This window comes from Panthera leo, chromosome C1 (genome assembly GCF_018350215.1).
Source record: "Panthera leo isolate Ple1 chromosome C1, P.leo_Ple1_pat1.1, whole genome shotgun sequence".
NCBI lineage: Eukaryota > Metazoa > Chordata > Mammalia > Carnivora > Felidae > Panthera > Panthera leo.
In genome coordinates, this window is record NC_056686.1 from 118,066,086 (window position 1) to 118,081,928 (window position 15,843).

The following is a 15,843-nucleotide window of genomic DNA, read 5'->3' on the forward strand; positions in this document are numbered from 1 at the left end:
AAATGGCTTGTCAAGAGAAAACCCAAAAGCACTTTCAGAATGTTCTCATAGAAACATTCTATGTTTACAAAGAAAATGGATCGTTAAGGTTTTTTTAAACTTTGCTCACACACAAACATATATCACTTGATTATCTATTACCCGTGTATATTTTATATAATGTATGTATTTTAAAAATTCTATATTATAGAAAATTTCTTCCATATATTAAAGACAATAGTAGATAATGAGCCCCATGTAGTCATTGCCCACTCAAGGCGGGTATGTTTCATGTCTGTCCCCAGCTGCTTCCTCCACCATGTCCCCCCTCATTTTAATCAAATCAAAGACTGTTTTATTCAAATGTGAATATTCTAGTCCGAATCTCTAAAAGACAGGGGCTGAACGAACACACACAGAACCACAATACATTATCAATGGCATATACTTTTATTTTAATGTTTATTTTGAGAGAGAGAATCCCAAGCAGGCTCTGTGCTGTCAGCACTGAGCCCCACGCGGGGCTCGATCTCACGAACCGTGAGATCGTGACCTGAGCTGAAATCAAGAGTCGGACACTTAACCAACTGAGTCACCCAGGCACCCTGTCATATACTTCTGGCTTTTTCTGATTGTACACGTAAGAGTTGTTGTAGAAAATTTGGAAAATAAGGAACCATTAAAAAAGAAAAAAAAAATCATCCATAATCTCATGGCCCCAGAAACAATCTGCTAAAAATGATGGTGGGTTTACTTCTACGCCTTTTTTTTTTCTTTTCTTTAAAGTCTCTTTTCTATCCAGGAAGACACTTATGTACGCACAGCTTATATAATTGAGGTCATGCTATGTGTGGTTTCCTTTTTTTTTTTTTTTAATGTGTGGTGTCCTATCTTGTGTGTTGTAATTCTCTATCTTCCTGTTGTCTCCACGTCACTAAAATTCTTCAAAGACTTCATTTTTAATGATTGTATAAAAACTGTGGAATTTCTTTTTTTTTTTTTAATTAAAAAAAAATTTTTTTTAATGTTTATTTCTGAGACAGAGAGAGACAGAGCATGAACGGGGGAGGGTCAGAGAGAGGGAGACAGAATCTGAAGCAGGCTCCAGGCTCTGAGCTGTCAGCACAGAGCCCGACGCGGGGCTCGAACTCACGGACCGCGAGATCATGACCTGAGCCGAAGCCGGACGCTCAACCGACTGAGCCACCCAGGCGCCCCAAAAACTGTGGAATTTCTTAAACTCGCTGGCTGTAGGAGGCCTGCCCTATATGTACCTGGGGCACAACTCACTTTCCCTCACCTGGGGCTCCGGCCCTCACCTGAACTGTGAAAATGTGTCTCCGGATCTTGGAGGCCCAGGCACCCCCGGGCCCCATGAGGTGGGCGCCATCCACAGCCAGCAGCCTGACCACCGGCGCTGGGCCAAGCACGGGGCCAGTCCTGCCTAAACCCCTGTGACCCAGTTCCCTCACCTGTAAAATCGGGGTCCTCCCCCTCCCCCCTAGGGCTTTGGCAAGGATTCAATGAAGCCCCTAGAGCCCAGAACCCCATGGTTATGTAGGTCAGACAACTCCACATCTAGTTGTCTCACCTTAAAGCCTGACTTTTCCATCTGCTGACAGAGGCTCCCAGGTGAGAAAGCTGGAGAACCACCTGGGATTTTTTTTTTTTTTTTTTTTTTTTTTTTGAGACAGAGGGGTGGAGGAGGGGCAGAGAAAGGAGACAGATTTTCGGAGACAGATTTTCAAGTAGGCTCCATGTCCAGCACAGAGCCCAATACGGGACTTGATTTCACCGTGTGATCATGACCTGAGATGAAATCAAGAATCAGCCACTTGACTGAGCCTCCCAGGTGCCCCAGTCTGAGATCATCCGTCCTCAGGCATTCGGATTTGGGGTAACCTAGGCAAAAGCTCCCAGGCGATCCTAACGTGCTACAGAAGTTGGAGACTGCAGCCTTGAGTAGGCGTTCCTGCCGTCCACTTCCCCCAAATGGTCTCCGTTCTACGTAGCAGTCCCGGACGCCTGATACTCTAAAGCAAATCCTTGAGTTTTGTCACTGTTAAAACGCCAACAGCCCTGAGCCATTGTATGTATTAAGTCCACCATAGCTGGGCTGGTTCATCATCCTCTGGGGTCCTTTCCAATGTGGTAAGTAGGTAAAGGCAGGTCTGGATGGGACCGGGAAGGGGAGGGGAGCCCCCCTGAGGTCAGCGCTATGGCACGCAGACCTCTGAGGGGAAGGGTGCCCACCAGCCAGGGAAGCTGCAGGGCAGAAGGAAGGGCAGGCTGACCTGAGGGGTCCCTGAGGAGGTGAGCAGAGACCCTGCCCTTGGCTTATGGTCCCCAGCAGGCCTCTTGGCCTCAAACCCTGCATCTCAAGACTGGAGTCCCTGGCCGAGCTCCATGCCAGGACCACTGGGAAAACAGAAGCTGCAGATACTAGTGAGGAAGGGTCCTGACAGGCACAGACCTCCATCGCACCAGGGAACATAGAGTGCATACAGCCCCGAGGCCCCTAACCAAGGAGATATATACGGGGAGGTCACACACACCCCACTTTTGGCAGGCCAGCACCAGCACGCGGGCTTTGCTGATTTCACATTCACGCATTCGTGTTTCAGTGTGAAGAGCTGGCCGTGGTGGACCGCCTCCGGATTTCCAGCTGATCTTGAAAATGAGCCCGCACCAGGCCCAGGGTCTCCCAGGGGCCGGCCCCTCCCCCTACCTGAGGGACAGTGCGCTTTGGGCGCCACCAGTCTCTGCTTCTCCCAGATGGCCCGCCTTACTAATTCAGGGGACTGGCCTGGTCCCCACGGGCCCAAGTTAGCAGCTTCTACTCTGTGGTTGCTGGAACCACAGGTGTCCAATGCCCGATGCTGGACACTGGGCTCACAGACAAAAGGGGTCCTGCTCTTGCCCCAAGGAGCTGAGTCTATGCTGGATGATGCCAGCAGAGCCAGGGGTACAGTAGGGGGCTCAGAGGACATAGCCCTAATTCCCCCTGAGGTGAGAGGTGTGAGAAGGCTCTGGGACACTTCCTGGGGAGAAGTGAGCCTGGGGCTAGCAATTCAAGGATGTTGGGGCGGGGGGGGGGGGGTGGGGGGGGTGGGGGTGGGAAGCTGAAGGGAGGCTGGGTACAGGAGTACCTGCACTGACCCCTGCTGCCTTGCCCCCCCCCTCCCCCCCCCCGCAGGGCCTGGTGGTGGCCGTCCTGTACTGCTTCCTCAATGGGGAGGTGAGTTCTCAGCTGGCCTGGAGAGAGGAGCTTCCTAGCCACTGGATCCCTGTTCAGGAGCTCCCCGGAAAAGGTGGTGGGGAGAGGTGGGGTGCGGGCTGGGTCTCCTGAGCTCACTTCATGGGAACATCGAAGCACCCAGAAGCCTAGTTCACACATTTACTGCGCACGACCCTCAGTTCAGCACAAGGGGGATTCTGTAGGTCTGGGCTGGAGCCTGAAAATGTTTAACAAGCTCTCTCCAGGAGGTTCTTACCCTAGAGCAAGTCCAGGAAAGAGGGAAGTATGGGCACCCCAACAAGAACCCGGGCTCCTGACTGCTCTGCTGCTTTGCCTGGTGAGTGACCCTGCTCACTGCCCACTGCCCTTCAATGGGCCTCAGTGTTCCCATCTGTAAAATGGCGCAGAGGCAGTAACAGCAAATCCATCCTCAAGGACCCTCCAAATGAGTGTTGACTCCTGGAGTGCCAGACACTTACTATGAAGTCTGCTCCTGCGCAGAGCAGTTGGGGGAGGACACACACAGAAGCAGCCCAACCACTAGTTGAATACAGTCCTTCACACAAGTAAGGCCTTTCTAGAACTGTCGACCATCAAACTGGTTTGCCACACTTGAATGGGAATAACCTGTTTTCCAAAACTCAAGCATGAAACCTGGCTTCAAAGGTTTGGGCTGCTACAGCTGGGCACCCTGGAGGACATTTCCAAAGAGCAACTCCCGGGCCCCCAGATTAAGTTGTGAGCTAGGGAGGCTTCATGGGAAGGAGTCCAGTTTGTCCCAGGTGATGACCTGATTAATTCTGGAGTTCTGGAATTTGTGAAACAGCCCAAAGCCCCTTCCTTGGGACCCAGGCGGCAAGATTGAAGGTGAAAGTGTCCAGGAGAGAGGGGCCCTCAATCCCTACTGGATGTTGGGGCTGGAAATGGCCAATCTGAGGGGTTTGCAGGAGAGGGGAAGGTTCGAGTTGTGGGACCATGCTGAGGTCCCGGGGTGGGGGCGGTGAATGGGACTGTGGGTACAAGGTCGGTTCTTCTCTCCTCCACTGATGGTGGTCTCTGGGGACAGGTGCAGCTGGAGGTTCAGAAGAAGTGGCGGCAGTGGCACGTCCGTGAGTTTCTACTGCGCCCCGTGGCCCTCAACTCCACCTTCAGCAATGGCACCAGCGGCCTCACCCACAGCACCAAGGCCAGCACCTCAGAGCAGAGCGGGGGCACCTGCAGGGCCAGTGTCATCTGAGAGGCTGCAGCAGGGCCACGCACGGGACAGAGACCAAGATGGGTCATGAGAAGGCTAGACATTGCTGCAGGACAGTCCGTATCGGTCTTCTCAGCAGACATCATAGGCTTTTCTCCTGTGACCAAGAACTCCCCTCCTCTGGGCCTCAGATTGGGGAGGGGGCTGTGGTGAGAATTCCTCAGAACTGATCAAAGCACAGGCACCGTGGGGCAGGATGAGGGCCCGGGATTTGGGTCTGTTGTGTTACGTGAAGGGCAGTTCAAGGGTTCCAGAAGGCAGGGAAATAAATGGTAGCTGGGATGGGTCTGGTATGTAATTGCCCGCTCTCCTTTAGCCCTCGAGACACAAGGTGAAGGATGCTGAGGCTGGCCTTCCCTACCCCTTCCTGCAGGAATAAGCTCGAAGCCCAGGAAACATGGCAGTCAAGACCCTTGGCCCTAGATGGACCCTCCTTACCCCTCACTACAACTCACCTGTCCAGTAGCTCTTACCCTAGAGCCTCAAGACAACTGGATTAACCTGACCATGTCAGTGAAGCCAAGAGAGACGCCAAGACCCCCAGCTTCCTTTTACTAACCCAACAGGGTACAAGGCACCCTCCCGTGCCTCCTCTTTCACAGTCACCTGCAGCCCAAGGGGCAGAATAGCCAGGAAGGGGGCAGGATTCCATTGGGCCGAAAAAGAAACAGGTTCACGAAGGTCCTGTGACTTGCCCAAGATACTCGGCAAGCAGGGGCACAAGTTCAGTCCAGGGCTTTTGGGTTCAAATCCCTGTGCTCCAAGGCTGTGTCTGTCTTCACTCCTAGGCAGGGGGGCAAGGGCCTGTCTCCCTGTCCCATGGGGATCTGTCTCCCCTTTTTGTCTTTGGACTTTAGTTTCCTGGAACTAAAATTATTGGCACTCCCTCTCCCACCAGCCGTGTGAGGATTAAACAGGACTATTTGAACCCTTTTACAAAACACAGCCTATTAGTGTTCAGGGGAAAGCATTCCGGACAGAAAGCCCCAACATAAAGGAAAAGGCGTCTTGCTGGTGGGTGACCTTGGACAAGTGCTGTCCCCTCCTGGGCCCTGGCCTCCCACCCTTGCATCTCCCCACTGCAGAGACAAGGAAGTCACCCCTTTGTACCTTGTGAACGGTTTCTGGAATGAAAGCCCAGGTGCTTATTTTCCAGGGCCAAGAACCCAGCCTGTAAGGTTGATGAGCTCTGCTCTCTGAAAAACTGGTTGGCCCATGACATCTTTCTTGATCTCCATGGACTCCACATGCATTTGGAAATAGAAGTTTTTAAAAAGCCACAGGGGGGTGCCTGGGTGGCTCAGTTGGTTAAGCGTCTTGATCTGGGCTTGGGTCATGATCTTACGGTTCAGGAGTTGGGGCCCCGCATCGGGCTCTGTGCTGAGAGCCAACGCAGAGCTGCTCAGCATTCTGTCTCTCCTTCTCTCCACCCCTTCCTCACTTGTGCTTTTAAACTTCAAGTTTAAAAAATTAAAAAAAAAAAAAAAAAAAGCCACAAGGGATAGATAGAAGCACCCAGAAAGGGCACCTGCAGTAATAAGGGTGGGGCAAGAGACCAAAAACCCATACAGTGACCAGCAGCCAGGATGGACCAGGTGGAGGGGGAAGGGGCTAGTGTGGAATGAAATGGTTGAAGCTACTGGGCAGAAAAGAAGCTGGGAAGGGGGCAATTGGCTGCACAAAAACGCACATTTGCCAGCAAGGATGGAAGTCTCCACTGGTTCCTGGTCCCCTTCACCTGCACTCATCCCCAGGGCGGGTGGTAATCATTACAAGTGTAGGCAAGTCCCCTTTACCCCCTGGAGTCCAGCAGGTCCAGATATGTGCTCTGGGAGCCAAAAATGGTACCTTGAGGCCGTCTGACCCTTGCCAAAGACAGACACGCACACATGCTCGCCTCAGGGAGGACTGTGTATTGGAAGGTTGGTGGGCCATCCTGGGAAGCTGGTTCGAAGAATTAAGGCAGGATTCCCACAGACAGCAGAGATGGCCGGCTGCTGGCGGCTGAGGTTATTCTTGGATTATGCCCCCCCCCCACCCCCACCGCAAAGGCAGGGTTCAAATCAAGTCAAATGGTTTAAAAACCTATTATGTGCAAGACATTGAGGGAATCCTCAATAACATGACCAAAGCTATAGCAAGGAAAGGTGCACAGAGGTCCTTTGGGCTGGTGGAAGAAAGTCCTAGGCACTGACTGGATATGCTTAGCTGGAAGAATGATCTGCTCTGGGCAACCCCAGGGGATCCCAGGGACCCACCTGCCCCTATCCTGGCACACAGTCAATAAAACAAGGGTGAACTTCACTTAGCTGTGCAGCCAGCCCAGGCACCAGTCACCCAAGCTGCTTCCTAATCTAGTCCCATCCTGGGAAGAAGGATTCAAGAAAAGAGTCTTAAAATGTGTTAACTTCTAAAATCAACATCCTAATAACTTGGCTAAGGCTGTGCAGCTGGTGGCCCTAGGGACGCTCCTGACCTCCGCAGGCCAGCTGCAAAGGCCACTGGGCTGGTTCTGGCCAACCACCAAAATGTTATGGACTAAGCAGCAGCAGTTTCAAGGTCACGGTCCCACCCCTACCCCCATCAGAGGTTACGTGTTGAAAAAGTCCCGTCTTGACCACACTTTCTTGTAGAACCTGACGTCCTCGGATTTAGGAGGGAGGCCTAAAACTTCCTCGGTTGGCTCCAGGGATGGGTGATGCTGTTGACGTGAAGGCCGCTGATGGCATTCAGAAAGAAGAGGAAGGAGGCCGTGAACTCGCACCAGAACATCAGGGTGAAACCAATGAGCGTGACCTGGTTCCAGAGGAGGATCACAAAACTCAGGAGCCCCCCGGACGAGAGGATGAAAGAGATGAGGAGGAGGACACAGCCCACAGCCCACTTGCGCCGTGAGTGGAGGTCTTCACACACCTGGGACACCATGAGGAGCTCCAGGCCCAAAATGGCGACCACCACAGCCAGGGCGCCCACGCTGCGGGCCAGGACCATGCCCACGTCCAGCCCGGGCACGTGGGCCTGACTCAGGTCTCTGAGGCAGCGTGGCCCCGTCTGGTTGGAGGAAGTGCAGAAGTGCCAGAGCCCAAAGAGGCGGTCCTCAGCCAGCAGCCAGTGGCCATCGCAGATGGAGACGGAGGAGAGGACCAGGGCCAGGGCGGCGCACACAATGATGAGGACCCGGATGAAGGATTCCAAGAAGGGCCGCTGGGGCCTCCGCTGGGCCAGCAGCCTCTGGGCCTAGAAGACACCACGGATGGCATGTCAGGGGAAACCCTTGCCCACGCTCCCGGCTTCCCATAGCCTTATTTTCTGTTGCCGTCCCCTGGGAAGCTTGGGACGCCCACATTTGCAAGTAGCTTCCCTCCCTCCCAGCCCCTCCTTAACTTGCAGCACAGACCCGCCTTCTTGGGGAGCCCTTCCCCCACTCCACCTGCTCCCTGTCCTCTGTTCAAGACCCAGAAGCACGGACTGTCCAGCTATTCACCAGGCACGAAGGGTTCCCTGACCTTTCTTTCTCTAACGATCTTTATGAAGAAGAAATCCAAATTCTACTGACCAGCAAGGTGGCAGATCCTAGTCTGTTCAGAATTCAGAAAACTTGTCAGACCAGGCCAGTGTGACCTTGAACTTGCAGCGCCCTGTGGGTTTCTTTGTATGCAAAGCAAGAACCCTGCCTAAAGCACTGTGAAGGTTGTTAAAAGCACTGGAGTATTAGTATTCTTTTTTTTTTTTTTTTACTTAGCCTTTTATTTTTTTTATTTTTTAAAATTTTTTTTAACGTTTATTTATTTTTGAGACGGAGAGAGATAGAGCATGAACGGGGTGGGTCAGAGAGAGAGGGAGACACAGAATCCGAAACAGGCTCCAGGCTCTGAGCTGTCAGCACAGAGCCCGACACGGGGCTCAAACTCACGGACCGCGAGATCATGACCTGAGCTGAAGTCGGACCCTTAGCTGACTGAGCCACCCAGGCGCCCCTTTACTTAGCCTTTTAATACAAGGCTCTGTTTTCCCTCTCCCAGGATTTCCCAGTAGACTTCAGTTTCACCCTACTCTCCACCCAGCTGGTTCTGCACATTCCAGGCTAGGTGTTATTACCTTGTTTTCCTCAGTACCGAAAGCGATGTTTGCACCTTACCCTTTAGTCTTGCTCAGCCTGAACCTGAACCCCACCCAGCGCTGGCCAACTGAACTGTCTAGCAGCTTCTGGGCGTGGGAGAGCCATGGAGGCTCTCCCTCAGCCTCTAGTTGCAGCCGTGGAAGAGTGCACCCACCCCTCTCTTCTGGCAAGCTGGGCCAGGCGTCCGGTGAGGTGTCCCTTATCTCACAGCCCTGGGACACCACCCAGGCATGGGTCCCCTCCTCAACCCAGAAAGCAAAAAATAAAAAATAAAAAATAAAAAGAGAAACACTTTGAAGAATCAAGCTCCTTAAGACACACCATAAGCCCTGCACCTTCTGCCCTGCCTCCCCCTCCTGCTTCACCTCCCAGCACTCGCTTCCTGGCCCCCTCACTCAGACACGGGCGCACTCGTTCTAGGCCCAAGGACAAGCCCAGAACTTTCTTCCTCAGACCTACTGGTCCCTCTGCCTACAAGAGTCTTCCCCGACTGTCTCCTTTTCTCCATTCTTCATGTCTCAGTGGAAATGTCACTTCCTCACAGAGATCTGTCCTGCCTCCCCAGCCAAACCAGGTTCCCTCCTGTCAGGAACCCTGTTTTCTTCTCTGTTCCGACCACCAGTCATCCATTTCCTTTTGATTTGTGCTTATATGTTGTCTAGCTCACACAGACACCGCTCACCAAGAGGGCAGGGCCTCCCATGCAGGCACTGCTGCGTCCCCAGTACCTGGCACAGTGCTTGTCCTGGGCATTCAGTAGGCCTGCAACCACTGTCGCTTCCATCTGAAACTCCTGCCCCAGCCCCCCGCTTTTTTGAAAGTTTATTTACCTATTTCTTGAGAGAGAGAGAGAGAACACGAGAGGGGGTTGGGGCAGAGGGAGAGGGAGAGAGAGGATCCCAGGCAGGCTCCACATGCTGATGCAGAGCAGGAAACGCGAGATCATGACCTCAGCTGAAATCAAGAGTTGGATACTTGACCGACTGAGCCACCCGGGCCCCCCTGGAGCTCCCTTTAAACGAATCTCCTGCCCCGTCATAAATTACCCTCTTGACAGTTCCTATGGAAGCAGGTTACACCCCGCTTTGGGAGGTAAGCAGACAGCTCATGGGGCTCTGTCACTGCTGGGAAACTGAACAGGGACTATGGGGTGCACCCTATACATGTGCAAATGGAGGCAAGTCTGGGTCATGCTTTTCAGGGAGGGACAAGAAGCAAAGCAACGCTCTGGGAGACTCCTGCTGACCTGCCCACCTAAGTGGGAGCCACCGTGAATTTTCTGCCCCAGGGATACATGAATAAGGACCTGATTCCTGCTGACCTGCCCACCTAAGTGGGAGCCACCGTGAATTTTCTGCCCCAGGGATACATGAATAAGGACCTGATTTGCTTTCAGCACTTCTGCGTAAGCAGGGGCTTGTTTTACTCAAACCTGTGAGGTTGGCAGAGTAGGAAGCTCCCATGGGGGCGGGGGGGCGGGGGAGCGGGGGGCGGAGTGGGGAGGTGGCATAAAGAGGGAAACTATGTCACCCAGAGGCCAGATGACTTACCCAAGATCTCTCACCTAAATCACAATAAAGCCTGTTACGGCTGCCTGGACAAACATATAATGTGCAGGATGCATTCAGCCAATAAATACCGACTGGGGCCTTCCAGGTACAGGGTCTTTGGTTAGGGGCTCAGTATTACTAGTGAGAGGAAGGAGTAGAGAATGTAGAGGGATGCCCCAGGGGTCAGGGCCCCAACTCCCCTTGCCTCCTATGCAGGGTTCTAGGTGCCGCAGGAGGGGAATAGGGGAAGCTGAGCTGGCCAGCTCGGGCCCTGTCCTCACTCAGCCACAACAGGTCATTCTTTTTTTTTTTTTCTTTCTTAATTTTTGAGAGAGAGCGAACGAGCACGAGCAGGGGTTGGGGGCGGCGGGGGAGGAGCACAGAGAGAGAGACACAGAATCCGAAGCAGGCTCCAGGCTCTGAGCTGTCAGCACAGAGCCCAATGCGGGGCTCGAACTCATGAACCACGAGATTGTGACCAGAGCTGAAGTTGGACACCTAACCGACTGAGCCACCCAGGCGCCCCCACGACAGGTCCTTCTTACCACCTGGACACATTGGTAGTCCAGGAGTCTGTGTTGGATTTCATCATAAAAAAACAGCTTGACTACTAGGAAACAAACCAAGGAAAATTTGAAACCTCTGTGTCTACAAACCATTAAAGGTGTTTGTCCTTGGGCAGCTTCTTAACCTCTTTGGCCGTTGGGTTTTTCATCTACAAAATGGGGTAGGTGACCGCTGCAGGAAAGCAAGAGCCATGAAGGTACCTGGCCGGGTTACAATGCCCCTAGAAGTTGGCTGGTAAGGTCCTAGGATGGGAGAGCCCTGGAAGCAAGCCTCAATCAAGTCACAGAACACAGGACCAAGAAACCTTTTGACCCTAGACATCACGCTGTCTAGACAACAGGTATGTCCCATCCCTCCCTCAGCCCCTCCTTCCTTGGGCACAGACTGGACTTTAGTCTCCCGGCCCATCACACTGGGATCAAAGAGAAGACAGCTCACGTCAGTTCATTTCTTCCCCCTCCCACCTCAAAGCAGGGCCTCCTTTAAATTCTCTGATCGCCAGGGCGCCTGGGTGGCTCAGTGGGTTAAGTGACCAACTCTTCATTTCGGCTCAGGCCGTGACCTCACAGTTTGTGGGGTCGAGCCCCAAGGACGGCTCTGTGACTGGCAGACAGTGCAGAGCCTGCTTGGGATTCGCTCTCACTCTCTCTCTCTGTCCTTCCCCTGCTCACGCTGTCTCTCAAATAAACTTTAAAAAACAAACAAAAAACAAAGAAACTCTGATCACCAAGAAAACTCCCAAGAATTAAAAGACATCATGCATATAAAGGTGTTGGGGAACTATTGATAACATGAGTAACAATAATAATATATATTGGAGTCTTCATTCCTCACCACCCTGCACCACACTGGTCACTGTTGGCAGCTCCACTGGCCTTCAGTGACCTAGGGCCTGAAACCCTCTCCTGGAGAGGCAGCTCGTAGCAGTGTGGTCAGTGCAGGGCCAGTGGACAAGAGGGAACCAAGGCAGTCGGGTCTTGCCCCCGCCCGGCCCGCCTGCAGCTGTGGGACCTTGAGCAAGGAACTTTAATCTCCTTTCCTCGGAGGAAAAAAAATGTGAGTGTTTCTCTTTTCCCTCTCTAACCCTCAATGATTTCTATGATCTGTAGGACAGGGTCACTTGACGCTCCTGGGCCACTGAGTCCAAGGCTAAGGGCTTCCCTTCCGCAATCCCCCAGGACCCCACCTGCCCCCCTCACTACTCATCGTTCACGTCCCCAGCCCCCGCCTCCATACTTGCCTCTAGTCTCACTGCCCACTCTGTGCAGGCCCAGGCCAGGCCCCTGTCATTATTCACCAGAAATTTCTTCACCAGTTTCCTAAAGAGTTGGCCTGCCACCGTCCTTAGGGCCACAGCCTGGCCTGCACTGGCCTGCATGACCCCCGCCGGCCTGCTTTTTAGCTCTCTGTCCCCGGGCATGTTATTTATCCCCTCTTTCTCTGGGTTTCCTCCCCTATAAATGAAGATAACATCATCTACCTCCGCTGGTTGTCTGGTGGGGCTGGAATGAGCTATCACTTCAAATGCTTACAACAGTCCCTGGGGCTGATTTAAGGGGCTACTAGGCAGCAATGACTAGAGTCATGCTGGGACAGCGCCCCACCCTTGGGGCAGAGGCTCCGGGGTTGAGCCATCGCCCACGAGCTCCCACAGCCTATCCAGCTCCCAAGGCCTATCCCACGGCCTCCCCCTCTTCCTCCGCTTACTAGGTCCCCTCCACCTGCTGCCAGACTTCAGGCCCCTCTGGGCCCAGCACACAACGCCCCTGCCAGTTAATCCAGCTTGCAGCTTCTGCACCTCTTAATTTAGCACTCACTTCCAGATATGTCTTCTAAATCCTTGTTTACAAGGATTTACAAGGATCTGCAGCTGCACCTCACGGGGCTTCTCCTTGAGGGGAGAGACCACACCCGGTCCCACCGTCCTCACTGCCAGTCCCCTTCTTCCCAGGGCCTGTCCCAGATGCTCCCTCATCAAGACTCAAGATTATGAAGGAAAACAAAGACAAGGGACTCGATGCAACCCGCCGTCCTTCTCCAAACGCCTGTGTCCGGGGGCTTGGGGGGTGGCCACGATTTCTCCTGTTAGTCAAAAGTGGAAAGGGCAGGTACGATTTGCAGCCAAGAAGTCCTGTTTTGAATCTCGACTATGTCGTTTGGCTGGCTACCGTGAGCAAGTTACTTCACCTCTGGGCCTCAGTTATTTTGTCTATAAATTGGGCGGAACAGCGTCTACCAGAGTCACAGCTGGGGGCGGGGGGCGGTCTGGGCATTTGCAGGCAAAATCAACTGAGCCTCTCTAATCGTTAGAAGGTTCCAGCCAGAAGACTCTGGGGGAGGCCAGTTGGGGAAATGCCTCCGCGGAGAAGCAGCTTGCTCGCCTGGTAGCTAGCGGTCGCGCCACTGACTTGCCTTTGGACAGCAACGCACCAGAGGGCAGGGGGCAGGAACGCGTAGGTTCTGGGCCAACAAAAACATCTTGCACCAGTGTGAGAAGTCAGACCTTTGGGGATGCGAGTCCCTCTCCCTCCCCTCGCCACAACCTTCTCTCTCTCTTTTATTTTAATTTTTAAAACTGGTTTTTGTTTAGTTTTGCGATAGAGACAGAGTGCGAGCAGGGGAGGGGCAGAGAGAGAGAGGGAGACAGAATCCCAAGCAGACTCTAGGCTCGGAGATGTCAGCACAGAGTCCGGTGAGGGGCTCAAACTCCCTAACCCCGAGATCTGGACCTAAGCCGAAGTCCCCCACTTAACTGACTAAGCCACCCAGGCGCCCCTACAACCTTCTCTCTTAAGTGCCTGAGCGCCCCAGTGAGTCTGTCCCCGCCCCAGCACCCCAGATGCGTTTGGAGAAGTGGAGAGATGGTCTTTCTAGCCCCCCACCCCCGAGAAAGTTCTGGCTTCCCCGGAGTCGCATCTTCATGTTATGTAAGACAAGCCTCACTCTGCAAGTGGACTGTGTCCATCCTCCGCCCCAGACGCGCCTCTCCTTTTTAAAAAGGACCCCTCTGGAAAGCCTAATCATAGTTACTGGTGACCCCAAAGAGAAGCAGAAAAATCCACCGCAAGAGGCTTGGGGGCCTCGGGTGCTAGCAGGGCCCCGAGCGGAGGCCAGAGGAGACCGCGCTGCAGGAACAGCGTGGGGGGGGGGGGGGCAGCGCCCCCAGGTTGCTTCCCGCCCACCTGCCTCCGAACCCCACAAGCTTGCAACAGAAGACCCGCAAGGCGGGGATCCGGGGTTCCGCGCAAAGTCCCTTCCCACCTCCCGGTGGGGCAGACCCCCGGACCGCTCCGGAAGGGTCGGGGGGCAGCCAGCCCAGCGCCCCGCCGGGTTCCCGGGGTTACCTGCACCGCGATGGCAGTCATGCTGCGCCCGTGCTCCGCCGCGCGCTCCTCCTCGCGCCCTCCGGCCGCTCCGCAGCGCCGCCAGCTCGGGGCCCGGCACCCCTCCCGGGGGGCGGAGCGGGGCGGCTGGAGGGCGGGGGAGAGGGAGGGGGCAATCAAAGCGGAGCCAGGGAGCCCGGGGCGGGCGCGTCTGACCCCGCCGCCCTCCGCGACTCGGCTTACGCTGAGTCAGCGCGGGCGGCCCGGAGGAGCCCCCGGGCAGGGGCGAGGAGGAGGGCTCGGGACCCTGTGGGCGCGAACCCTGCCCGAGCCGGCTGGGGTCCCCCGAGAATGAGGGAGGAGCATCCGGCTCTCGGGGCAGGGCCGACCCGGCTGACTTCGGGGCGGGAGTTACTTCCCCGCTTCTGAACCTGGGGCGTCGACATCTGGGACTCTGATTCCTCGAGGGAGGGCCAGGCGGGCGCCGGAGGAGTCCGCCCCAGCCCCAGCTCGTCCGGAGGAGGCGCTAAGGTCCAGAGAGACTAGGCACGCGCCCGGGCTCTGCTGCTTTCAACCACCCGCTGTGTGGCCTTGGGCTGCTTGTTAAACGTCTCTGAGCCAGGGATAATAAGTAAAACATTTGTGAAAGATCGGGGTCTTGCGAGGCCCTCAGTATGTGTAAACGGAGTGGGACCTTCTGGAGCCATCCCTGCATCACTGTTCTCCTCCCCGGAGGGGTATATACAAACCTGCTTCCCTCCTGGCCTCAGGAACCATTGAAAAGGCAAATACAACAAGGCATTGTGCTTCCTCGACTTTTTTTTTTTTTTTTTTAATTTTAATGTTTATTTATTTTTGAGAGAGAGACAGAGTGTGAGCGGGTAAGGGGCAGAGAGAGGGAGACACAGAATCCGAAACAGGCTCCAGGCTCTGAGCTGTCAGCACAGAGCCTGATGCGGGGCTCAAACTCACGAACCATGAGATCATGATCTGAGCTGAAGTCCGTCGCTTAACCAACTGAGCCACCCAGGTGCCCCTTGCTTCCTCAACTTTTGACGGGGCCTGAGTTCCAGAGAAGGCAGCCCATAAAGTCCCCACACCAGAATGGAGTGGCAACAAATTCCAGTCTAAGACCCTTCTTTCCCTCTGCAGTTTTAGGGGGCTGTGTGTTGATGAGGAGGGCAACTTCTGCTTAAGGCAAAGCGAGATCCTCTTTCTCCTTAACTGAATCAGGGATAAATGAAATGATTGGGCTCAATTAGGCAGGCAGGCAGCTTCCTGGTGACTTTACCCAAGGCTATTTGAAATAACTACGTTTCTCCTGGACCTGAAAATTTCTAGATGCTAAGAAAACCCAGAAAGTCATGTGAGAAAGAGGGAAAGTTACAGTGGTCTGAATCTCCCACTTAGATGTTCCTTTTGAGTCCCTCACTGCCAGGTTCTCCTCCCTCCACAGCCCTGGGCTCTAGAGGAGGGATTCACCCAGGAAAGGAGGGCCTGGCCCTGTTGGGGTCCCTTTACAGAGCCCTAGGATGCTCTGTGGGAGGGAACTTCTGGGTTTCTGGGGCCTGAAGAATTTCACATGACCAGGAAGGGAGTGCCTGGAATAAAAATCAGGAAGAACTGTTAGGTTGGGTGATCCAGCCCCATTGTGCGCCTCCAAATGCCTTCTACGATTCCATGTGTGGTCAGGCATGTTTGGGGATATATTGTCTGTTATGCTTTCTTGGTAAGAATAGAAAGTCTTGAATCAGTGGAATTTAGAACAACATGTCCTGTCAGCAAGACAGCTGGAGAAGCAGAAATGGCTT

The 15,843-nt window shown here is 54.0% G+C and overlaps 2 protein-coding genes across 2 annotated transcripts in view; one reads left to right on the plus strand and one right to left on the minus strand.

The window, feature by feature from the left end:
• Positions 1-4,758, plus strand: part of SCTR (secretin receptor) — a 78,139-nt gene extending 73,381 nt beyond the window's left edge. Inside the window, exons 12-13 of the mRNA XM_042954217.1 lie at positions 3,176-3,217; positions 4,284-4,758. Coding sequence (XP_042810151.1) covers positions 3,176-3,217; positions 4,284-4,454 — 213 coding nt within the window. The 3' untranslated portion in view covers positions 4,455-4,758. The remainder of the gene's footprint in view (positions 1-3,175; positions 3,218-4,283) is intronic.
• Positions 4,759-6,375: 1,617 nt separating this feature from the next.
• Positions 6,376-14,114, minus strand: TMEM37 (transmembrane protein 37). The gene is made up of 2 exons (XM_042952192.1): positions 14,054-14,114; positions 6,376-7,709 (listed from the first exon to the last, which is right to left on the minus strand). Exons 1-2 carry the CDS (start codon positions 14,072-14,074, stop codon positions 7,137-7,139), a joined length of 594 nt encoding a protein of 197 aa, XP_042808126.1. The 5' UTR covers positions 14,075-14,114; the 3' UTR covers positions 6,376-7,136.
• Between the last annotated feature and the right edge of the window lie 1,729 nt (positions 14,115-15,843).